General features: G+C 44.0%; 1 protein-coding gene across 2 annotated transcripts in view; it reads left to right on the top strand.

Annotated features, from left to right (window-relative positions):
* Myo16 (myosin XVI) overlaps window positions 1–25,792 on the top strand; it is a 450,668-nt gene that overhangs the window by 94,936 nt on the left and 329,940 nt on the right. For both annotated transcript variants that reach the window (XM_060381367.1, XM_060381366.1), the window contains exon 2: window positions 23,057–23,320. In XM_060381367.1, coding sequence (XP_060237350.1) covers window positions 23,095–23,320 — 226 coding nt within the window. In that variant the 5' untranslated portion in view covers window positions 23,057–23,094. The remainder of the gene's footprint in view (window positions 1–23,056; window positions 23,321–25,792) is intronic.

The following is a 25,792-nucleotide window of genomic DNA, read 5'->3' on the forward strand; positions in this document are numbered from 1 at the left end:
AATGCCTAGTTCTGAAGCCTTGCTTCTAGAACAAACAAACAAACAAACAAAAAAAAAAAGCACTGCTCAGCCCGTATGTTTGGCAATTAGGTCTTTAACTGATGGAGCCCTGAGCCTGCAGCATCTTTGAGAAAGGTGGAGCAGCCGTTAACCCCTTAAGTCTGGCATGACTGACCTGGTAACACACATTGTGCGGCACCCTGGCTGGCTTTCACTGAACTGCACCAGCAGGGGGCTGTCGTGTGCCTGTCGGGCTTCCGCAGAGGGGATTCCCCAAACCCTCTGCGTCATTTCACCAGGGAGCCCTGGCTCACTGCAGATGAGCACACCTGGAGGAGCGGGCACAGGCAGGAGCTCCGTGGGACGGAGTCCTGAAGAGCTGGTGGTGGCCAGCCACGCATGAGCCTGCCCTCCTGCTTCATCTTAATGCCTTCAAGTATATTACATGACTGGAAATTCAGACCCTTGAAAGAGGCACCAAACTAAATGCTTTAGGCAAGTCTTACCATTGGTCGCCATAAGAGATGAAAGCAGAGATAATGAGTTTAATGAGTTAATAATGTTCGTTAATGAAAATGTTTCAAGCACTCGGGGGGGGGGGGGATCATTCCCGATGAATTTACCAGAGCAATTAGGAAGCGCTTACTAACGATTCAGCTATTTCCTGAGCCACTAGCGACCAAGAGGGACTGCCCTCCAGTGCCAGCCTGCACTGCAGACTGCAGAAGCTGGGTTTCACTGTGTGGTGTTAGAGCGTTGTGCTCTTTGGTGGCAGCATGAAATGAGTAGAGTGAGGGGAACAAGTGAGGAAGCTTATTGATGACAACAACAGTTCACAGTGCAGGAGTCACCGGATACTTCCCACGATTTTGCTTCTGATGCTTCGTCCGCTTTTGTGGCCTTGTGCTCGGCGAGGCACATGTCTCTCGTTCCCCGAGCTCACTCACTCTCCTCCCTGCCCTCCTCTATGATTCCATTTGCATTATGTCCCTGTTGTGTCACCCTACTATGCTTACCTTCAAGGCCAAGCAGAAGAGAGCAGACATGCAGACACATAATTAAAAATAAAATAAGCCTCAAGGAAAAAGCCAAAACAAAGAAAATCACAGCCAGCAGCTGTTGTTCTTATCATCAGAGAAAGAGCACGCGCAGGCAGTGTGAGCAAATACTCAGGGAGGTAAATAGTTTCCAATCTGTGCTCTACCCCTGTCATTCTCTTTGGCATGAGAATGGACTTTGTGTACCTGATACAGCTTACATATTAACGTTTAAGACTAGAGCAAAACTTTTGCTGTGGAGGTTGAGTCAGTGGGAAAATCGCGCAGATGGTGAGGGCACCTGTGGTCAGACGTCGTCCTTCTGCGACTGGACACATCTGTGGCATAGTCATCCTGTGCTGTGCCTGGGGTCGGCAGGCCGGGACGATGGGCACCGTGCTCAGTCATGTGACTAAGTTCAGGGTCATCGGGAAGGAGAACTGGATCTGGAGAGCAATGGTCCCATGTTTTCTGAAACACTTTTGCTTTCTCCTTAGCTGAAGGGAGCAGCAGCCTCTGTCTACCTCTGTACTTTTCTCACCTCCCAAGCCTTTTCCAATTGAGCGTCCATTCTTTCTCTGAGTGTGTGCATGCAAGACGATAGGAGGAAGGTTAAAGTTCATCACTGATGGACAGGAAGGAGGTTATGGTTGTCCATGGTCAATGTTCCCCAGGCTGCTGATTCACCACAGAAACAAGGCCCTAGCCGAAATTGTCCATGTAAGACAAGGTCGCCTTCCCACCCTCCAGCCCCTCACGCTCACAAATGAGCCTCTAACAAGTGACCACTCTGCCCTTCTGCCCGCCGAACATTCTGCTCACTGTCCAGGAGCCTCTGGGCAGCGATGCTCCTGTGCTCCACCTCACAGAGCCCTGGCCTGGCTGTCTTCACTGGCCCCCAGCCCATTCCCACAGCCTAGGGTCAGTAACTGAGCTCACCCAGCTCTTTCCCCCACCACCCTCTGTCTCACTGAAGTGACAAATGGCTTCATAATATTGAGTGTTATTTCCCCGCCTGTCTGTCTGGCAAAATGGTGGTGGCATGATCAGGAAAGGATAGAAGAGTGAGGACAGACTGATGGCACAGGCCTGCTTCCTGGATCCCTGTCAGTCTCGGTCTGCTGCTGCAGAGGTGCGTGCCTGTAAACTTTTTGAAGACTCCTCTCCCGTAATAGCAAGCGTGCTCCCTGGGAAGCAAAGCCAGTGTTCACCTGAGCCTGTTCCCTTGACAGGCCCCACCTGCTCCTGCCATCTCTGCATCTCCTGTGACACCAGATTCCTCATGAGTAAACAGGAGTGAGTTTTCCATCTCCTCAAATCCACCTATGTTCTTTGATTGCCACAGCGTGATGTGTCCTACACTCACGGCCCTCTCCCTGCTCCAGTGGCTGGTTCTGCTGTGGTCTTGCTGACTCTGAAGCCACGTGGACTCACCTTCCTGGAGAAGCTCGGCAATAGTAGGCCTGCTATCCTCCTGTCATGTGACTTCCAACTTGATACCTGCCTTTGTTCATCTTAGGCTTTCTCTTTTCTCTTTTTAAAGGATGTCTTCATGTAGCCCTGGCTGTCCTGGACCTAGCTCTGTAGACCAGACTGGCCTTGAACTCAGAGGGCTGCCTGTGAAGGCTTTCTCTAAAGTTGATGATAACTGACTCTGCCTCAGTTACTGGCTTCCTCCTAGCACATGGCCTTGACACGTCTCAAAAATTTTTGTTCACTTCCTCTGTTTGTGGCATGAGACATCATGCCTCCATAAATACATGCCATCCAAGTCACAGGTGTGACGTCCTGTCTGTCACACACCCTGTGTGTCACACACCTTCATGGATACATTTTCATTCTTATACCTATTTTTATGTGCACAGTGTTTTTGCCTGCACGTGTGTCTACACATATCTAGAACCTCAGAGGCCAAACAGTCTGACATTACAGATAGTTGTGAGAAATCATGTGGTGTCTGGGACTAGAACCCAGTATGAAATATCATTAAAGTAAATGACGTTCTTGTAAGAGTGATAAATCTGAAGGTAACAAACACACCGCAGTTAAGAAAAAGAGCAGTCGCTGAGTGTGTTGCTGCCCGGACATCTGCAGCCTCAGATCATTATAGTAGCAGCCACAAATAAACAAACAAAAATCCCTCTGTGTTTCTTACTAGTGTGTGTGAACATGGATGCATGTGTGTGCATGCATGTGTGAGTGTGTGTGTGTGTGTGTGTGTGTGTGTGTGTGTGTGTTCCTCTTAGGTCGTGAAGCAGGGTTGAGGAAAGCATTGCACAATAAAGTTTTGTTTGTGTGTGTCTGCTGTTTAGTCTCCAAGCACAGGACTTTCACACAGACTTTCAAGGATGTCCTGGGCTGTTTGTGTCCCAGGGGTCTGACCATATGGCTCTGCAGACCTCTGTGTTGGCACTGCATTATTAAAGGCTGGCCATTGTATCTGGATGGGCCCACGCCTACATCCTTACTTGACATCTGGTGTTCTAATGCGATATTCTCTCTCTCTCTCTTTTCCCCCCTCTCTCCTCTTTCTTTTTCCTCTTCTCCTTTTCTCTTTCTTTTATTGTTTGTTGAGTAAAAGGTGTCTATTCTTAACTTTAAGGACATAATCACAACATTCTCTCTTGACTAAGATGGGCGTATTTCATTTTCTCCAGTTTTCTTCATTTTGCGTTCCATTCCTGACTCATTCATTCAAGAAATCTCTACTGAACTCCTGTTGATTTGTAGCGTGGATACACAGCTAAGGACACAGCTAATGTCCTTGCTCCCTTGAAAGCATCAGGTCAGTGAGAAAAAGAATAAACACATGTCTATATGAGTGAGTATATACCGTGTGTGTCTTTCTGCTTCTGGACTGGCTCACTCAGGATGATCCTTTCCAGGTCCCACCATTTACTTGCAAATTTCATGATTTCCTTGTTTTTTTATTGCTGAGTAATATTCCATTGTGTAGATATACCACAATTTCTGCATCCATTCTTCAGTTGAGGGGCATCTGGGCTGTTTCCAGTTTCTGGCTATTACAAATAAGACTGCTACAAACATGGTTGAGCAAATGTCCTTATTGTGTACTTGAGCCTCTTTTGGATATATGCCTAGGAGTGGTATAGCTGGATCTTGAGGAAGTGCTATTCCTAGTTGTCTGAAGAAGTGCCAGATTGCTTTCCAGAGTGGTTGTACAAGTTTACATTTCCACCAGCAGTGGAGGAGGGTTCCCCTTTCTCCACATCCTCTCCATCATGTGTTGTCACTTGAGTTTTTGATCTTAACCATTCTGATGGGTGTAAGGTGAAATCTTAGAGACATTTTGATTTGTATTTCCCTTATGACTAAGGATGTTGAACATTTCTTTAAGTGTTTCTCTGCCATTCGATATTCCTCTATTGAGAATTCTCTGTTTAGCTCTCTACTCCATTTTTTAATTGGATTACTTGACTTGTTGCTGTTTAACTTCTTGAGTTATTTATATATACTGGATATTAGTCCTCTGTCAGATATAGGGTTGGTGAAGATCCTTTCCCAATCTGTAGGCAGTCGTTTTTTTCTGACTGTCCTTTGCTTTACAGAAGCTTTTCAGTTTCATTAGGTCCCATTTATTGATTGTTGCTCTTAGAGCCTGTTGCTGTTGGTGTTCTGTTCAGGAAGTTGTCTCCTGTGCCAATGAGATAAACCTACTAAAATCTGTACACCTAAAGAAACTAATCAAGAGGGAGGACTCTTGCTAAAATGCTCAATTCCTATCCAGAAAGGCAAAGAGGATGGACATCAGAAGAAGGAGAAAAGAGGGAACAAGTCAGGAGCCTGACACAGAGGACCTCTGAAAAGCTCTGCCCTGCAGACTATCAATGGAGATGCTGAGACTTATGGGCAACCTTTGGGGAGAGTGCAGGGAATCTTAGGAAAGAAGTGAGAAACAGTAAGATCTGGAGAGGACCGGAACTCCACAAGGAGAGCAACAGAACCAAAAATCTGAGCACGGGGGTCTTTCCTGAGACTGATACTCCAACCAAGGACCGTGCATGGAAATAACCTAAGACCCCTGCACAGATGTAGCCCATGGCAGTTCAGTATCCAAGTGGGTTCCATTGTAAGAGGAACAGGGACTGTCTCTGACATAAAGTGATTGGCCTGCTCTTTAATTACCTCCCCCTGAGGGGGCAGCAGCATTTCTAGGCCACAGAAGAAGACAATGCAGCCACTCCTGATGAGATCTAATTGACTAGGGCCAGAAGGAAGCAAAAGAAGACCTCCCCTATCAGTGTACTTGGGGAGGGGCATGTGTGCAGAGGGTGGAGGAAGGGAGGGATTGGGGCAGGAGAAGGAAGGGAACCATGAGAGGGATACAAAGTGAATAAAGTGTAACTAATAAAGAATTTAAAAAAAAAGAATAAACACGTATAAACAAACTGATTCTTAAAAGTAGCAAGACCTGATGTTTATAAAAAATTTGTGGAAATTGCCAGTGACCTGAGTCTCGAATTGGGGTGCAAAGCTATTTTTAAAAGGCCTTTGGAAGTTCTCCTTAGACATGTTATTTTTTTCTTTCTTTTGTGTTACTCTTCTGCATATAAAATTGTGTGAAATAATGAATTTTGTTCTCATGTTTTAGGGATGTTTTTAAAATCTTCACTTATCATTTAAATGATGCCCCAATCATTCAATATCATATTATTCAAGCTCTACATGTTTTAGTATCTCATATAGGCTTTCTGTTTCTGACTTACCACTTTATTGCAATATGATTTGATTGGATAGCAGACATCATTTCATTCTTTTTATGCATTTTAAGTATTGCTTTATGGCCTACACTGTGATTTTTAAAGACATGTCATAGTCATAGCCTGCTGAGGAAAATGTGTGTTCAACAACTCAGTGGAATGTCCTGTAGACACATGCTCAGAGCATATGACCTAGGAGTGGAGGGATGAACTCTGACGCATCCCTGTTGGATTTTTACCTGGATGGTTCGTGTGCTGGTGATCATGGGGTCCTGAAGCCACCCATTACTGTTGGATCTAGATCTGTCTGTCCATTATGTCTAGAAATCAGGGACTTATGAAACTGTCATTATCAAAGTTAATGACACACATGTTTGTCGTTGGGTCACCTCATTAATACATAAGAATCACTATGCCCTCTGACTAGTTCCAGTGTGGTGTGTGCTTTGTCCCATGTGTAACTACTACTGCTGGGTTTCAGACTCCAGTTACTTAGGATGTCACCTTTGACCTGTTCACTTTCGGTCTCTATGACTGTATCAGGATGGGGAGTTTCTTGCAACATCAAATAGTTAGACCTTGTTTTTTCTTTGTTTGTTTGTTTGCTTTTCCATTCAACCAGTTTAGTACTTTAATTGGAGAGGGAGCCTGTTTACACTTGAGCGTTTGCAGTGGTTTAAATGAGGCGTGTTTACACGTGGGTTTTGTGATGGTTGAATGCATGCCTCCCCACATTCTCAGGCATCGGAATGTTTGGTCCTGGCTGATGGTGCTGCCTGTGTGTTGCCTTGCAGGAGAAAATCTGTCACTGAAGGTGGGCTTTGAAGTTTCAAAAGCCACAAGCAGCCATTCCCAGCCATTCTTTGCTTCCCGCTTACAGTCTTAAGACATGAGCTCTCAGATTGCTGCTCCGGCTTTCACTTTTAGTATTTTAACTATTATATAACAAAGAGAGGTTCCTTTCTGGTCATGTCTGCAGGGTTCTTCATTTCTTCTGTACTGAGATGTTTGGGTCTTGCCCAGATTTGGGAGAATTTCTGATATAATTCACTGAATAGGATTTCTACAGTTTTATGCTGTGCCTTGGTTCCTTCTTCTGCATCACAGATCCATAGGTTTGGCCCTTGAACCACAAGACATAACTGTCGCCTTGTGTTTTCTTTTACACCTTAACTGTGTCTTCGACACCTGATGTTTTCCCCACTTGGCCTGTTCTATTGGCAACAATTTTGGAGAGCTTTTCATTTGATCTGTTGATTCATTTCAAGGATTTCCATTTGTTTTACTTGTTAGAAACCCTATTTGCTGAATGTCTCCTCATAGTTATTAAGTTTTTCTTCCAGGTCTTGTGCAACATATTAATTGTATTAATTTGCTTATTTGAATGCTGTATGAGATTATTCATAATAAAAACTGGACTTTTGAGTTCTTACTTGGGATTTTAACAGTTTCCATATCTTTAAGTTCCTCTATTGAATAGTATGAGCTCTTGGATAAGCCACTCTGTGGTCTATCACACTATTCTATCCTGTGTTGTGAGCATTTTATGAGATTAATATCTTTTTCTAGCTTTGTGCAATGGTATTCCCAGTGAGCTGCCTTGTTTTGGGTTTTTATTCGCTATAATAACTCAGAATGATGATGAAGAAAAAAAAGTCCAATAAGAAGAATAGGAGAAGGGATAGAAGCAGCAGCAGCAGCAAAAAAGAAAAAGAAGAAGGAGAAGAAGAAAAGAAGAAGAAGAAGAAGAAGAAGAAGAAGAAGAAGAAGAAGAAGAAGAAGAAAAGAAGAAGAAGAATCAAAGATCTGCATAGGGAGATCATGTGTGAAAAATAATCGGAAGGGCACAGCAGCAGTGTTCAGGAAGCTCATGAGTGGCGCCTGCGATAACTTACATGCCTGAGGAAGAAAGAAAGTATGAATTTAAAAGAGAATTGGAACCAATCCCACGCGGTCTTGGGCCAGGCTTGGAAGTTTGTGGTAGTATTAGTGAGCTTCCTGTGGGAACATGGCAAAGGGCCAGGCTCAGCACAGGCTGGAGGAGCTCAGGGAGAGCCGCCTAGATGCTGTTGTGTACAGGGCTGTACACATGGTGTTGCACTAGACTAACGCTCAAAGGGGAGATGTCTGTGGCAGAGATGGGGCTCTTTACTACTCTGTCGACAACTACAGTGAGAAAAGAGAGAAAATCGACATCCGGAAAAGAAATGGTTCAGGTCAGAGGCGCCAGGCAGGCACCTCTACACATCCACAAGGATTTCAAGGATTTCGTTTGTTTATTTGTTAAAAAGCCTACACATCTACAAATCCTTTGTCACATCTACAAAGGTGTTGAGAGGTCTTCAAAGGAGAACACAGGAAAAACACACAAGCAGTGTATGCAGAAGTGACAGGACTGTGCATGAGGAGCGTGCTCAGGGGGTCTCATTCATGGCCTACACACGCAGAAGAGCCAATAGGGAAATGGAAGTCAAGTTCAAGCCAATGATATCACAGGATAGAGTGAGTATATGAAACACTTGAGCACTTAGCTCACATGGGCATAAACGGAGAAGGGACTTAGTGCTTAAAAGCACCTATCTTAAGATAGGGAGTATACTGCAGGGGTGATCACTAGCAACAGAGGATCACAAGTGTCTTGTGGACCTCCTCCTTGGCTTTGAACACCAGAATCCATCTAGCTCTCATTGTATGTCTGGAGCCATCAATGAGAATATGAAGGGCTGAAGTTCAGTCTCCACAGGGAGTGAAAGAAAACCCGTGGAAGGTTTGTATTGGTGCTGTACTTCATTACTCTGCTGGCATCTTACGCTTGCTGGTGGAAAGAAAGTGATCCCACCGCTTCAACACTCCCATCACCGCAATAACTGCTAGAAAGATGGGAGTCAGTGATCACTGATGTCAAGGGAGCCGTGTTCGCACACTGCTGTGGATGAATGAAGGCCAGAGTGGAACCTAAGCCTCGTGCTTCTAGTGTGCCATTGTGTGAGAACAGCCATCAGTGAACACTGGAGCTTCCAACCAGAGATTTCGTCCACTGCTTTCTGGAGGGATGAATGCTTTATGTAGCTTTGAGTTGCATGTAAGTGCTTCACCAACCAAGGCCCTTGAAGCTGTATTGTGCACTCAGGACACTATCCAGAGGTCATATTGGAGAGGTCAAGGAATCCTTATGGCTAAGAAATCTAGCTAGAAGTTCTCTATATACAAAGATAATAAAATGCAAACAAAACACTCTGATGAACCTGCATGAGTCAGCGGTGCATGGAACTGCTGTCCTGTTTTGTTTATTTGATTTTTAAAGGTCTTTTGCTGAGAGTAAGGAATTTTGAGATTAATTAAAGGCGAGAAGCTAAAGGATTCTCTAAAGAAGGGAGATTAAGAGACTTGAATTATTTATTATCTAGAAATGAGGAATGGCAGGGGAGGAAAATGCAAATTAATGACTGGTTTGTGAGATCAGCTGGCTGTTCCTCTTCTTTCCAGTGACAAAGGCAGGAGAGAAAGCTACTGATTGAATGAGTTAGCAGCAAATGCAAAATTAATGACAGACATGCCTCATGGATGCAAAAAACATTTCTATGCCTTTTTATTGAAGAGCATGACACTCTTTCAAGATGGAAGTGTCTCCCAAATTTCCAGCTCCTGTTTCTTTACTCCCAACACCATCACCTTTTAAGTTCAGCATGACAGGGCTCGACCGAGGCCAGCATCACAGACATCTGTGGGTTGAATGTGGGCAGAGCCACATGCTTCCTCTCTTACTTTGTTCTCAGTCACCTCACCAGCTCCTCATGAAGCATGTCATAGGTAATTGTCCCTGAGAAGCTGGTGTAAGCTCTGCCTAGCAGGACATGGCCTTGTGTCCCCTGCTGATGGGAATTCAGATTACAGATGCAGCCAGTGTGGCTGGTGGAGAGAGAAGGCTGTCCAAACCCCTTTGGATAAGTTTCACTGTCCCTTGCAGAGACTTCAGGACCAATCCCAGGTCAGTCTCCAGTTCCTCTTTATCTTGGTGTCGTCTCTCTTATCATGTCTCTGTCTGGCTATGGCTCAGTGACACTCCCTTTTTCTTAGCTGATAAGCCACAGGATGACTAATGGGGACTTGATTAAATGCTGAGCTTCCCTTTTAGCAGCCTCTTAACACACATTTGAATGAGTGGCTAAGTTAGTGTCTGAGGGAGTAAACGGACACATGCTTTATGGTTGGTCCCAGACACGTTCTGTTGCTGCAGCTGTGGCTGAACAGAGAGCTGTTCCACGCCAAAGGGCAGGGGGAGACGAATGTTGACTGGTGTGTTCTTTGTAAGGCCTGGGAGATGGCTCTGCAGGAAAAACAGTTATAAATCCGGATGAAGCCACATGTGCCTGCAATCTTCGTGTCCTTACAGGGAGAAAACGCCCTGCAAGTTCGTGGGAGGGTAGCTGGGCATGCCTACTGGTGAACAAGCACAGAGCCTGTCTTAAACAGCACAGCAGGGGAGGACTCAAGTTGTCCTCTGACTTTCGTGTGGCCTCCTTGGCACATGCATGCCCGTGCTCACATTCACATACAAACATACACATGTGCACATACATTACAAACATGTGGGAAGAAGAAGAAAAATACGTTACCTCTCCTTGATCCCTGAAGCATAATTAGAGAGAGACCTTTGTCTCACAGCAAGTTGTCAGACACATTCAGACAAAGGAAGTGTTAAATGCAAGGATTGAGTTTGGCGCTGTCAAAAGGCCTAAGAGGGCCAGGCTGGCCCTGTGCTCTGGGAACAGGCTCCTTCATCCCCAGGGCGCACTGACCTCTGTCCCTCTGCCCCTTTCTTATGCATGTGAGCTTCAGTTTCAGCCCTACCTTTGTAAGCAGGGACTTGGACTTTCCATGGCTTAGTTTACAGCAGGAGCGTAGAAGGCATCAGTCACTACTTGGTCTAATAGCAGTTGATTGAGAGAGAGTATTTTGTGTTCTATCTTCAGTTAATACATAACGAACAGGAAACAGGAAGCTACCCGAAACCTGAAAGCTCAAAAACTGACAGATATGTAGCGACCATGCCATGTAGTGTATCATTTAAATTCCTGGTGATCCTGTGAGATGTATGTCCATGGCAAAAGGAGAACAGAGTGGCCGGTGAGACGGCTCAGAGGGTGTCAGCTGCCTGAGTTCCATCTTTGAAGCGGGCAAGATGGAGGGACAGAACCAGTCGCCACAGGCTGTCCTCTGACCTCCACACAAACTGGAGGGGTGGCTCCGCAGGTAAGAGCACTGGGTTCCAGTGGACCCAGGTTTGAGTCCCAGCACACACATGGCAGCTCACACATGTCTGCAACTTCCATTCCAGGGCATCTGATTCCTTCTTCTGGCTCCTGGGAATACTGCACACAGACTGTACACACATGTAGGCAGAACAAGTAAAAATATGAGTCTTATGAGTGTGTCTGTGAGCCGATGTCCCGGAAGGGTGCACCCTGCAACAACCCTGACTTGCCTTCTCTATGAGTCCCTTGCTGGCTGTAGACAGAAATCACTTGTAGTGGCTCAACAGAATGGAATTGCTGGATTGCCTCTCTGGAAAACATCCTTGATACCTAGAAAGTCTAGAACTGACATTATTCTGCCTTCAGTTGCTGCAGTGCTGGTACCTGAGGGTAACCGAGGCCAGTCGTTCCTTTTCTTTCTCTCTCTGCCTCTCCCTAATTCTCAGAAGGTAAATGGCATCAGATGCCTGTGACGATCTTAAGGCAAGATATGCCTATAAAAGCAGTCTTCCAAGTATGATTTTTATCAATCAGATCTCACGGAAGAATCCTGAGTTGTCCAAGCTCGGATCACACCTCGAAAGGGCCAGTCATTGACCCTGTTTAGCGTTGAGTTTTTATGATGGACTCGGGCAACATCAGCATTCAGTCTTGAATCTTGACCAACCTTCTCTCCCACGCTGTCATCCTGTATTAGGGCTAAGTTGGTGCTGTAGGCACTCCTGCCTGGTAGAGTGTGGTGCTGGGAGAGGAAGGGCCAGGTGTGCAATGCAGCCAGCTCCAGGTGGTCAGTGCCCCTGTGCTGAGCATGCAGTGGTGGGCTGCACCCGTCCTTTGTTCTGCTGACGGTCTCTGAGATGAACTTGAAAGACGTTCTTTCATCTGAAAGTTCTTACAAATCAATGCGAATAGCAACGAGAATCATCTCAGCTTCAAAGTCTCTTCCCACCCCAAAGCGTGCAAATTATCATACTATTTTATCTTAATATATTTATCCTGGAAAGGGGCAGAATAAACAGCATGAATTAAAATTAAATGGGAGTTTTCAGTGTTGTCTCAGTTCCTTTTAGGAAAATGAAACGTTTCATATTAAAGTAGTGTCTAAATGATTTAAGATTCATCGGCATTCCCAGCAAGCGTGCAGCTGAGCGAGCGTGGGTCTGAAGCCCCAGCCGTGGGGCTGCAGATCGCTGGGACGGGTGCAGCTGTGGGGACTTTGACTGGCCAGCATTCCCTGTGTTGGGCAAGCCCGTGTGAGGTCTTCAATAGAGAAAGTCGTGGTGGGGCCACCTGAGGCACAGGACAAAGTGCAAAGGACAAGCCAAGCAGGTTTGGTTTGCTTGAAAGAAGCACTAGAAATGAGTGGGGAATCTCGGCAACAGTATTCAGGATTTTGCCACCAGAAACAAAGGATGAAGAGTTAAGTGATTTCAGTCTGCACCATCAGGCTGTGTGTCATGACCAAATAACCTATCATTAGAGAAATACTAATAGAAAATCAGGTGCAGAAATATATAAAGCACAGTAAATCTATGTGTTTATTTCATTTCCATTTCTCTTTATAAAGAAAGCCTATACCAGGTTTCCTCACCAGAGTAGGTGGAAACAATTGGATGGGAGCCCAAGAAATGTTGTCTAGGTACAAAAACTAAAAAGTTGAAAAAAATTTTTTTCAATTTTTTTATTATTATTAATTACACTTTATTCATTTTGTATCCCCCCATAAGCCCCTCCTTCCTCCCCTACCGATTCCCACCCTTCCTCCCCTTTCTGCATGCATGCTCCTCCCCAAGTCCACTGGTAGGGGAGGTCTTCCTCTCCTTCCTTCTGATCTTAGTTTATCAGATCACATCAGGAATGGCTGTATTGTCTTCTTCTGTGGCCTGGTAAGTCTGCTCCCCCCTGAGGGGGAGGTGATCAAAGAGCAGGCCAATCAGTTTATGTCAGAGGCAATCCCTCTTCCCATTACTATGGAACCCACTTGGACACTGAACTGCCATGGGCTACATCTGTGCAGGGGTTCTAGGTTATCTCCATGAATAGTCCTTGGTTGGAGTATGAGTCTCTAGGAAGTTCCCTGTGTTCAAATTTTCTTGTTCTGTTGCTCTCCTTGTGGAGTTCCTGTCCTCTCCAGCTCTTGCTATTTCCCACTTCTTACATAAAATTCCATTCACTTTGCCCGACAGTTGGCCATTAGGCTCAGCATCTGCTTTGATAGTCTGCAGGGCAGAGGCTTTCAGAGGCCCTCTATGGCAGGTTCCAAGGTTGTTTCCTGTTTTCTTCTTCTTCTGATGTCTATCCTCTTTGCCTTTCAAGATGGGGATTGAGCGTTTTAGTTAGGGTCCTCTTTTTTTGCTTAGTTTAGATGTACCGATTTTAGTGGCTTTATCCTATGTTGTATGTTTATATGAGTGAGTATATACTGTGTGTGTCTTTTTGCTTCTGGGACAACTCACTCAGGATGATCCTTTCCAGGTCCCACCATTTAACTGCAAATTTCATGATTTCTTTACTTTTCATTGCTGAGTAATACTCCATTGTATAGATGTACCATAATTTCTGCATCCATTCTTCAGTTGAGGGGCATCTGGGCTGTTTCCAGCTTCTGGCTATTACAAATAAAGCTGCTACAAACATGGTTGAGCAAATGTCCTTATTATGTACTTGAGCCTCTTTTGGATATATGCCTAGGAGGGATATGGCTGGATCTTGAGGAAGCGCTATTCCTAGTTGTCTGAGAAAGCGCCAGATTGATTTCCAGAGTGGTTGTACAAGTTTACATTCCCACCAGCAGTGGAGAAGGGTTCACCTTTCTCCACAACCTCTCCAGCATGTGTTGTCACTTGAGTTTTTGATCTTGGCCATTCTGATGGGTGTAAGGTGAAATCTCAGGGTTGTTTTGATTTGTATTTCCCTAATGGCTAATGAGGTTGAGCATTTCTTTAAATTTCTCTGCCATTTGATATTCCTCTACAGAGAGTTCTCTGTTTAGCTCTGTTCCCCATTTTTTAATTGGATTACTTGGTTTGCTGCTTTTCAGCTTCTTTAGTTCTTTATATATACTGGATATGCGTCCTCTGTCAGATAAAGGGTCGGTGAAGATTCTTTCCCAATCTGTAGGCAGTCGCTTTGTTTTGATGACAGTATCCTTTGCTTTACAGAAGATTTTCAGTTTCAGGAGGTCCCATTTATTGATTGTTTCTCTCAGAGCCTATGCTGTTGGTGTTCTGTTCAGGAAGTTTTCTCCTGTACCAATGAGTTCTAGGGTATTCCCCACTTTTTTTCTAGCCGATCTAATGTGCCTGGTTTTATGTTGAGGTCTTTGATCCACTTGGACTTCAGTTTTGTGCAGGGTGATAAGTATGGATCTATTTTCATTTTTCTACATGTAGACATCCAGTTAGACCAGCACCATTTGTTGAAGATGCTATCTTTTTTCCAGTGTATGGTTTTGGCATCTTTGTAAAAAATCAGGTGTCCATAAGTGTGTGGGTTTATTTCTGGGTCTTCTGTTCGGTTCCATTGATCCACCATTCTGTTTCTATGCCAATACCATGCAGTTTTTATAACTGTTGCTCTATAGTACAGCTTGAGATCAGGGATGGAGATACCTCCAGAAGATCTTTTATTGTAGAGGATTGTTTTAGCAATTCTGGGTTTCTTATTATTCCATACGAAGTTGAGAATTTTTCTTTCCAGGACTGTAAAGAAATGTGTTGGCAATTTGATGGGAATTGCATTAAATCTGTAGATTGCTTTTGGTAAGATGGCCATTTTTACTATGTTAATACTGCCAAGCTATGAGCATGGGAGATCTTTCCATCTTCTCATATCTTCTTCTAATTCTTTCTTCAGAGATTTGAAATTTTTTTCATACAAGTCTTTGACTTGCTTGGTTAGGGTTACACCAAGGTACTTTATGTCATTTGTGGCTATTGTGAAGGGTGTTGTTTCCCTAATTTCTTTCTCAGCCCTTTTGTCTTTTGTATACAGGAGTGCTACTGATTTTTTTTTTTTTTTAGTTAATTTTGTATCCGGCCACTTTGCTGAAGGTGTTTATCAGCTGTAGGAGTTCCCTGATAGAGTTTTTAGGGTCACTCATGTATACTATCATATCATCTGCAAATAGTGATAATTTGATTTCTTCCTTCCCCTTCTGTATCCCCTTGATCTCTTTCAACTGTCTTATTGCTCTAGCAAGGACTTCCAGCACTATGTTGAAGAGATATGGGGAGAGTGGGCAGCCTTGTCTTGTCCCTGATTCTCAAAAACTGTAAATTGCAAAATGTCATTGATTTTCTTAAGCTTAACTCAAATTCTTAAGCTTTGTTGAAATAGTTCATGTCTCCAACTTTCAGAGGAGAATTAAATGAGATACTGTGAACCTTCAGACCTCTTCAGACTATAATGTGTGCATCTTGCTGAAATAGAATTTCTTTCTATGTTTTGTTCTGTGAGGAAGGATATATTCTTTCTATTTCAAAGATGCTACGCTCTCAGCCTCTCAGACATCCTTGCTTCATTGTAGACATACAGCTGGGGGAGGACGTAGAAGCGATTATGCTCTTCTCTTTGAAAATCCCAATTGTTCCTTTGTTTTATAGCCATCTTCTATGCAGAAGAAAAGGCACAAAAAGCATCTGGGTCTTGTTGTAACAATGGATGCTAAGAATACGTGTCCAAGGGAGGAGTTGCTGAGTTCACAGATACCAGAGAGCGTGTGTGTGCGTGTGCGTACATGCTCCAGTGCTCAGTACCTGTGTGTAAGCTTGCTCATTCTTGCCTCGACAGCCATACTCTCAGCTTTCAGAATTTACAAAAACATTTTTATGAAGGATGATAAACACTACGATTGTTGTTACAATCTCGTAAAAATAGCCATGCGTCTACTTTAAAGTCCCCGCGTTACAACCCCTAAAATGTTGAGACATAACACAGGTTATCCTCCTCACCACCAAGTGTGCGTGGTTCAAGAGTGGTCTGTACACTCGCACTGTGTGGGGTGATTTCAAGGATCTTTCATCTCACAGAGCACAAAGCTGTTGGACACAAGCTCGCTGCTGTCCAGGAGTCTGACTGACTTGCAAAAGGAGACTCCAACTGCTCTAACCTTCTGCTGGAGGACTTAACTTCCTTACATCACTTTATGTTTCTGAGGGTCATCTATGCTGAAGCACATAAAGGGATTTCCTTTCAGGCTGACTAACAGGTGGTTATACATGTGTCTGCATTTAGTTTATCATCTGTGGACACCCAGGTTTGGGTGTGCAGCACCTCCTGAGATCCTGCCTTCAGCGTTTGCGGTATTTACCCGGAAACACAGTTAGTTCAGGGTGGAGTCTACACTTGTGATGTCTTTAAGTACCTTCTACAATGGGCCGTGTAGCATCTGTACCATTTTGAGTTTGTTCAGGAGAATTTCCCTTGCTCCACACCCACACCAACACTTCCTGTTCTCTGTGTCACTGGCAGCAGCTGCTATGGTGGATAGTAAGTTCTATCTAGTTGTGGTTTGGACTTGCAGTGGGTGGTGTTGGCACAGGGTAGGGGTGGGATGTCTGTAGGCTGTGGATCACCTGTTTGCCATTTCTGGGCAGATGTTTGTCCAGTGATTTGCGCACCTTGATCAGGGTTGGCCTGTAATGGTGCTTCGTGTGTTCTGTGTGCCATTCTCCTGACTGGTTATGGTTTGAGACACTTGCTCTTATCGTACAGACTGTTTTTTTTTTTTTTTTTTAATTCAGTTCAGTGTCTTTTGATGCTCAACAGTTTACAAACTTTGTGAGGTCTCATTGTCCATCTCCTTGGTGTTCCTTGTGCTTTGGGTATTATATGTAATGTCATGAAGTCTGTTTTCTTCAAGTAGTTGTAAACTTTATATTCAGACCTTTGATTCACATTTAAGTTAACTTGTATGATCCAAATAAAGGTCCACAGTAATTCTTCAGCACGTATGTCATTAATTCTTTTCTTTACTTATTATTTTCCCTTTTAAATACCATTTTAAGACTTATCACATTAGTATTTTCAATCTTCGTAAGATTTGCCTCTGCACATATTGAGCCTGTATTTAGTTTAAGCATATATATATATGCATATATAATCTATAACAGTTAATAGATTTATGCCTGTGATCCCAGTACTAAAGTTATTTAGGTAGAATTCCAGGTACGCTACGCGTAGCTCCAGATCAGCATTGGCTGTGGTGAGACACTTCGTCTGAAAAAATGAATATTTGAAAAAAGTCAGCCTTTTAAATTATGAACCTTAATAGATAACTGTAAAGTCCGCACGTGACTGCATACATACGTCTGTGTACACGTATGTGTGGGTGCCTCTCTTGCACTATGTCTTACATGTATTTGAGTGTGTCCTTTGCAAGCAGATTCTGAGAGGAGCATTCAGAAACACTATGTCTTGGAACCGCCTGAAGTCCTCTTCCCTAGAGGGGGATGAGCACAGAGAACTGAATAGGATGGAGGAAAACTATATGGCTCCGGGGAATGTCAGAGCTGGCCGGGATCCCTCCTGTAGCGCAGAGCCTCGGCCAGTCTCAGTGACGTGGAGACGGTGTGTGTGCCTCTCGGTGTCTGCGGTTAACACCATCCAGGAGAGTCGTTTGCCCGGACCATGCGGCTCCTGAGGGACAGGTGTGAGCCCAGCCAGCAGTGTGAGCATCCTAGTCAGATTTTGCCGTGGGCGGCGGCCTCCTCCACACGGCACTTCACTCTCCTAACTTTACACAAGTACACTTTCTTGCTAGTGTATTATAAAGCGTATTTTCTTTCATTTCATGGGGAAAATTGCAGTGTTTTTATTTTATTTCCAAGAGTCCCTTTTTGATTTGGTAAATTGAGTAAAAAGCTCTGTATTCCCAGTTGTGTCAGAAATACATTAAGCCTGTTGCTATATTTTGTTCTTTCCCAGCTATATGAAGCCCGTTCATGTAAGAAAATTGCTACAAACTCTGGTTCAAAACGCATAAAAGGATCAGTCACAGGAGACAGGCAAACCATTCTTTCGTGCTGGCCTTGGCATGAGGGTGTGGCTCAGCCCAAGCTATGCAAAGGCAGAAGCCTCCAGAAAACAGAGCTTACCTTTTCTTAGAGTGTGTTGAGGCTTTGACATGGGAAGCCATCTAGAAGGGTCCTAAAATGTCAATATGTACTAGATCAACTAAATAGAACTGCCAAGTGATTTACCAATTGGCTGGAGTGTTTTTCAATTTTTAGTCAATGGATGGTCATAAAAAATATTTTTGTGTGCAATGTTTTCTACTTTGATGTCACTGTGGAGCATGAAGTTGACCATATTGAGAAACCCACACTGAGACAAAAAAAAGCAGTGCAAGTCAAAGAGCCCATTTCCACCCCACTCTCTAGAGAGTGAAAGTGTTCATTCAGAAATGTTAGTGCTCTCACAGCACAATCGAGCACTGTGGGAAAGTAGTTAAGGCCCAGTAACTGGTGCTAACAATTGAGACAGTGATTGTTGGTCAGCCACCGTGGACATGTACTTCTTGGTCAGTCAAGTCAGGGTAATCATTGTTGGGATGTCGCCCTCCAGGCAAGGACAAAGGCTCTGAGTGTGGTCACTGGTGACAAGTAGCCTCCGTGGCCATAGGACTTAGAGACATCGGTTAGGAAGAGGGGGCCACAGCGTGATAGGTGAGCCATCACAGGCGGGCCTGCACACTCTGGGATGCCCATGTACTTGTCTCCAAGGAGAAAAGCTGATTCTGTGCAGACCGGTCACTCCCTGTGACAGCAGGAAGCACACTCTGTGTTCTGCAGGCATTCTTGTCATCCACATTCATCTGTCTTCAGCGTCAGTGTGTGTGAGGGTCCACACAGGATAGTGAGCTAGGAAAGAGGAGACCAGTCCCTATTAGTCTTTGCTCTGCTGCTGTCCAGACCCACGTTGAGGACTTGAGGCAGTCAGAAATCCCCGCCCACGCTCAGGATGCATAAGTACAGAGGCGTGCATTGAAGGGGTGCAGCCCCTCTCCTGTCCTTGCTCCCCTGCCTGATGGCCCACCTGTAGCATCCCCTGAAGCCATGCTTAGGGTCATGTGTATTGCCCTGCCTATAATTTACAGAGAGTCAGCAGCCACATAAAACTGTTTATCCTGACTGTTATTTTTCATGTGTTAGCTATCAGAATGGCAATCTCCCTTCCACAGGTCTCTGCCGATTAACCTGTAATTAAAAAAAAAAAAAGTCATCACAACACATCAAATACTTTTAGACTACAATCAACTTATAGTTTATTAAAAGTCAAAGCATATGGTTCTATTTGACGATAAAATATGTTAAAATCCCAAATTAGAACAATGTATTCTGAGACAGATGCATGGAAATGTCACAAGGAAACAAATTAACAGGAAGAGAAATACACTCGAAATGAGTATGTGTGGCTGTGAAGTGTAGCAACTGTGGCTGTGGACATGGAGACGTCCACCTTAGCTTTGCTGACCCCGTTGGAAGCCTGTCACGGATTACACATGGCTGTCACTGCAGAGTCCTTGGAAGTTAATTGACACTTTTACCAAGAGGCCCTTCCTCAGAGCCCAGCAGTGGAAGAGCACTGTGTTTATTAGATTATCCCCCCTGTCAACACTGTGCTCATCCACGCAAGGCCCTCTGGGTTGCTGCCTGCTTCCCTGTAGCCGACAGTCCCCTGGGTATCTACTGACAAGTCACGACAGTCACAGAAGCCAAATGTCAACAGCTCCAAGTCAATAAGTCAAATGTGGTACAGTTTTCTGAATGATCGCTCGGGAACACTTCCCGCCTAACACTGAGGAGCACTCTCGGATGCTGAGAGCCGTGCAGGAAGAGCAGCAAAACTGCTGTAGAACTCACACAGTGTGGCCCACTGGTTAGCACGACCATGACTGGTGTGCTTCAGGGAGGCACAGGCTGTGTGTTCCGGGACTGTAGGCTGTCATGGAGCATCGCTTGCTGCCTTTGCGGCCACCAGGCCTCTCATAGCATAGCAGAGTTGTATGAAAACTCTAAGAGGGCTTCCAGCCCCTCACAGGGAAGTGTCACTGCCACTTGGAATAAACAGTGCTTGATCTTTTCGATCATTGCTGCTGGAGCAGATTAATGATTCAACCACCACACTTGGAAAGAACTTAGAAATGGAGATTGTTATCAGTGACCACCACCCTTGGAAAGAATGTAGAAAAATAGATGGCTTAATAAGGTTAAGTTAAGATGTTTGTTTCTGTAGAAAAATCTTAGGGAACAGTTTGAAGTTCAGGAAGGCACACTTTAAACGGTTGAGCTAGGGACCTTTTGAGGTCAGGGAGCAAAAATAATAGCCCAAATGACCAGTGGCTGGTGTGACTCTCTCGCTGAAGCTGGGCTGGTGATCAAGGTGATATTAAGTTCTCGTACCCATTTTTGCCCTCAGCTTCCTAACATGATTTAATAAAAAAAGTATTAAAGAGTAGATGTGCACCTTGAGGATTTAAAAGAGACAGCTGATTGTTTTTATATAAAAGTTTAGATTTGACTCTTTGAAGATTTTTATAAGGTTACTTTTTAAGATGATTGATTTTTTTCTTTGTAACTGCCAATTGCAACCTTTAGGTAAAGAAAACCTGGTTGAAAAATTACCTTGTTTGTTTGCTTAAAATTAGTTAATCTATAAATCGTCGGTTAGTTACAAAATGTATGTGGGTTCTTGAAAATAATTTGTCTTCATCAACAGTAATACGAAAATGTTTTTCATGTTAAAGGTATTGGGGACCATACTGCTTTTTCATGATCATTCACTAAAAGAAAAATAGAATGTAAACACTTAATTTTTATATTGCTTGAAAGATTTTGCTGGTATATGCAAGTTGATGGAGCATGTTTCTTCCTTCATCTATCAAGTGTGTGTGTGTATGTGTGTGTGTGTGTGTGTGTGTGTGTGTGTGTGTAAAATTTCTTTACCCCTTTCATTTTTTCTTCAAAGGCCACAAGGGCCCCTTCTGTTTACAAGCAGTTCTGGCTCAGAGAATCAAGCTTTATACCCACAGAGAAAAGTCGGCTGGTGATCAGTCATGCATCAGCCCTGCCTCAGTTTACCCCTGACCTTTAAAAGGTGGCCTCGACACTCAGAGGCTCTGCAGCTTCAGTCAGGGCTCTCGTTAAACCAGCGTTCCATGCCATGGTTTGAAAGCTACCATTGGCTGCCCCTGTCGAGAGCCCTGGAAAGGGCAGCTGGCTGACTCTTCTCTCACTTTTAGACGCTTCTCCTTGATGGAAGTAGACAATTGCATAAGACACAGCTGGTTTCAGGAGACGCCACTTTTTCTTGCTTGTGAGTCTAGTGAAGCTCTTTTGACTGTAGTAGACAAACATCTCTTGGATGGTAGAAAAGCCACAACTTTTCTCAATTCCATGTTCTTGTGAAACAGAGACAGGCATCTTGGCACATGGTGTGTGTGCGAGAACAGTGGTCTGCGATGTAACAGTGAAAAGAGTGGCACACATAGTTACACAGCTTGTCCTTTCAAAGCAACGAGAAACAGAGTAGCTTCTTGATGATGTAGAGGCTTCGCAGCTGCTTTCTTTTTCCTCATTAAGCATAGAATCAGCCACATTTTGTGCATGAGTAGAGAGCGGTTACCTTGTCTGGGACTCTGGGCCCACAGCATTAAGAAATGAGCATATATTTGGGCATTTTGGGCATGGTCACATAGGCCTGTAACTCCCAGACTCTAGAATCTGAGGCAGGAGGATCATATGTTTGAGGCCAGTTTGGGGCACACAGTGCCTGGCTAGTCTAGACTAAGTCCCTGTCTTAAAGCATTAGGTTAAAAAACAAAAGTTTTAGGTTAGAGAGATGGCTCAGGAGTCACCAAGCCTGATAACCCAGGTTGGATCCCCAAGACCCACATGGTGGAAGGAGAGAGTGAACTCCAACAAACTGTCCTCTGGGTCACATCCATACCTACCCCCATTCGGAGTCCATAAATGCAAACATATAGAAAGGATTTTGTTTATTTAAAAGCAATTAGACACTTCACTGACTATATGAGCCAGATTTGATGATTCATAATGATAATTTTCTTTCAGTCATAAGCTTTACCCTCATGGTAAATGTGTTTGTGCAGTGTTGTCCCGGGGCCTTGTGTGGTTCTGTAGAAAGGATATAATTAAAAAGTAAAGTGAATGTTCTAAATTCCAGAATGATGAATCCAGTCAGTCACTAAATTAATAAGATGATGATTGTGACAGCCATAATTTTATCCATAATTTTGAGATGATAAAAATTCAATTTCTGTGCCAAGTCTGTATTTATGTTTTACTGTACTTAGGTTTCTTAGAAACAAGTGCCACCTATCACACGGAAAAGGGGTCCGCTGGAAGTTAGTGGGAATAATGGCTAACGCTGTGGGCAACTGAAAGCATATGTTACAAGTCCCATCCCGCTGTGCCAGCTAAGATGCCACACAGTGGAAGACCTGTTTTATTAGGATGTTTGGGAAGAGTCGCAGGGGAATGGTCTCATCAGTGCACCTGGTGTTTGTAAATGTGAAGGTATGCCAAGGGAGGGAGAAGCAGAAATAGGAACTACATGTAAATTTTTGTCCCAAATTTCAACAGTTTAGTTCTTAATATTCAGTCATAAGTGAGTTCAGTGACTAAACAGCTGAGCCCTTTGTGTGGATTTACAGACATCTTGAAGGATGGGCTGAGTTCATAACTGTTGAGGAAAGGTTCATATTCTGTTTTTTGCTTAGTAATATTACTATGAAATTGTGGGTGCTGTGCCACTACTTTCCTGTTCTGTGAAATGGGTCATGCTGCATTTGCATGTAAAGCAGAGGAGGTAGGGTAGTTGTCTCTGCTCTGCAGGGGGATTGCAGATTTAGGAATACAGTGGACATCATAGAATCAGGAATGCAGTGGACACTGCAGGATCAGGATGCAGTGGACAATACAGATTCTCTCATGGCCATGGCTGTTGTTGTGTTGGTGGTGAGTGTGTAGTGTCGGCGTGAACTAAGAGTGTACCCAGCGACTTTTCTCTCTTCTTTCAGGTTGCTACCAGCTATGTAACGTTTTTCGATCCCATGAGATGGAAATTGACCAGTGCTTGCTGGAGTCCCTCCCCCTGGGCCAGCGGCAGCGTCTGGTGAAGCGCATGCGCTGTGAGCAAATCAAAGCCTACTATGAGCGAGAAAAAGTATTCCAGAAGCAAGAAGGGCTCCTGAAGAGAATCAAGCCTGCGAAGAGCCAGAAGGTCCGCTTTGGCCTTGCTGACATGATTCAGGATGCCATCATCCACCACCACGACAAAGAGGGTGCGTCTTCCCCATGGGGCTTCTCACGCTCTATTTTTGTTTGTAGTTTTCTAGGGAGATGAGAATGCCTTTAAAAGCGCTGGACTCCCCAAAATATGATATGAAACGTCCCCAGTCTTTGGTACTTGATTTATTTTTAGCTGCTTTTTTTAAAAGGCTAATTTTGTGTCAGGATGGAGTTGAGTTTCAGTATTCAGTCCCTTGAGGACCAGTTTTCCTGCACATATCTTAGTGGATTTGTGAAAAGGTAAAAATTTGGAGAAATGTTACATACAGCTCAAGAGAGAATTACCTGTTTAAAGGCAAGAATCTTCTTTTAAAATCGCATACTTTAGTTTTTAATAGGACACTTGGTTTTTGGTGGTCCTCAACCTGGGGATTGTGAGCCCCTTAGGGGTTAAAGGATCCTTTCACGGGGGTCATATATCAGACATCCTGTATATCAGATATTTACATTACAATTCATAACAGCAGCAAAATTACAGTTATGAAGTAGCAGCAAAAATAATTTTGTTTGGGGTTCGTCACATGAGGAACTGTATTAAAGGGTCACAGCGTTAGGAAGATTGAAGGTCACTGCTCGAGAAGTTGGCTGAGGCTGTTCTCCATTTTTTCCTCACATATGCACAGATATGGTGGCAAAGACAGTTGCCTCCAAATGTTCATAGGGTTAGGAGTCAATTTTTCTAAAGCTCATTTGCTAGGCTCGAATTGTGACTTTCCCTTGTCTTCGTGTAGTATGTGAATGGTCTCAGATGTTACACCACGTGGGTCTTTGATCCATTTTTAATCTGCTTTGTGTAAAAGGCTGATTTTGCATCAGAATGGAGTTGGGTTTCAGCATTCTGTCTGCTGGTGTCCGGTTTCCTAGCATGATGTGTTTGGATTGCACTTTCCCCTTTTGGTTGTGGGTTTCAGAGTTAATTTGGGGACCTCTGCTCTATTTCACCTGAATAGTCCACTGTGTCTATTTTTATGCCACCATTAGTCTACTGTGAAACTTTGCAGTCTGCCTTGAACCTGGGGATGGTGGTTCTACCAGAGTTGTTGCTCTGTTCAAGATGGCCTTGGAATTTTTAAAAACCCTGCCTTATGTTGTGAAAGTTTCTTAAGCATGGCTGATCTAAATTCCTTTTGTCTTAACATGATTAATTTGAACAAAATTCATGTATTTTTATGTATGAGTTTCTTTTTTGTTTTTGTTGTTGTTGATGCTTTTATAATCTCTATTTCAAAGTTTTAATGTGAGAGAAATGATCCATTTCTGAGTGTATGTTATGAACAATTATGACATTCATCCACCGGATTAATGTATTTGATGCTTGGCCCCTGTCTTATTTTGGTTCCTACTGCTGTGAAGACACCATGACCATGGCAACTCTTATAAAGAAAACCATTTAACTGGGGCTGGCTTGCAGTTTGACAGGTTTAGTCCATTATCATCTTGGTGAGAAACATGGCCACGTGGAGGCAGACTTGGTGCTGGAGAAGGAGATGAGAGTTCTACATTTTCATCTGGAGGCACCAGGAAGAGAGCTGTGTGTCACAGTAGGCACACAGCTTGAGCATGAGACCTCAAAGGCCATCCCACAGTGACACACCTACTCCAACAGGGCCACGCTTCCTCCAACAGGGCCACACTTCCTCCAACAAGGCCACACTTCCTCCAACAAGGCCACACTTCCTCCAACAGGGCCACACTTCCTCCAACAGGGCCACACTTCCTCCAACAGGGCCACACATCCTCCAACAAGACCACACTTCCTCCAACAGGGCCACACTTCCTCCAACAGGGCCACACTTCCTCCAACAAGGCCACACCTCCTAATAGTGCCACTTCTTGTGGGCCAAGCATTTAAATACATGAGTCTACAAACAAACATTCCTATTCAAACCACCAAGTAGTAGGAACTCTGCCCTGTGTCATCAGAGAAACCCTAGAATGTTGAGATGAGTTAACAGTTTTGATGAGGGCTCAGAAGACCAGAATACCAGCAGCAATGTTGACATTAAAAACTGTTTTGATGAGATTTCAAGTGGGAATAAGAACACTATTCTGACTTGGGTGGAGACCAGACATGTTAAATTATCATGAAGAACACGTCTGTGTTTTGTCCATGTCCTGACTCTTTGTGCCAGACTATATGTAAAGATACCGGGTGGCTTATTCACCTGTCAATGTCAAAGGCATCTAGTCTTCAGGCAGCAGCATGGTTTCTAGGCATTCATTTCAGCATAAGAAACTGTCCAGACACTCAAAGGCCAAAGAAGTCATGGAGCCATGGGGACTGAGCTTCAGACTCAGCCTAAGACTTGAGTGTAGTGCATTTGTGTGGGTTTACTGAAATGGAAAAGAGGGAGAAGAACCTGGCCATGGACACTGCTAGCCAAAATTCAAAAGAAATCTGAAGCTGATGAATGGACAAACAACAACACATAAGACTGGAGTTTCTGCTGGTGGCTCCAGAGAGG

This window comes from Meriones unguiculatus, chromosome 4, assembly GCF_030254825.1.
Source record: "Meriones unguiculatus strain TT.TT164.6M chromosome 4, Bangor_MerUng_6.1, whole genome shotgun sequence".
Lineage (NCBI taxonomy): Eukaryota > Metazoa > Chordata > Mammalia > Rodentia > Muridae > Meriones > Meriones unguiculatus.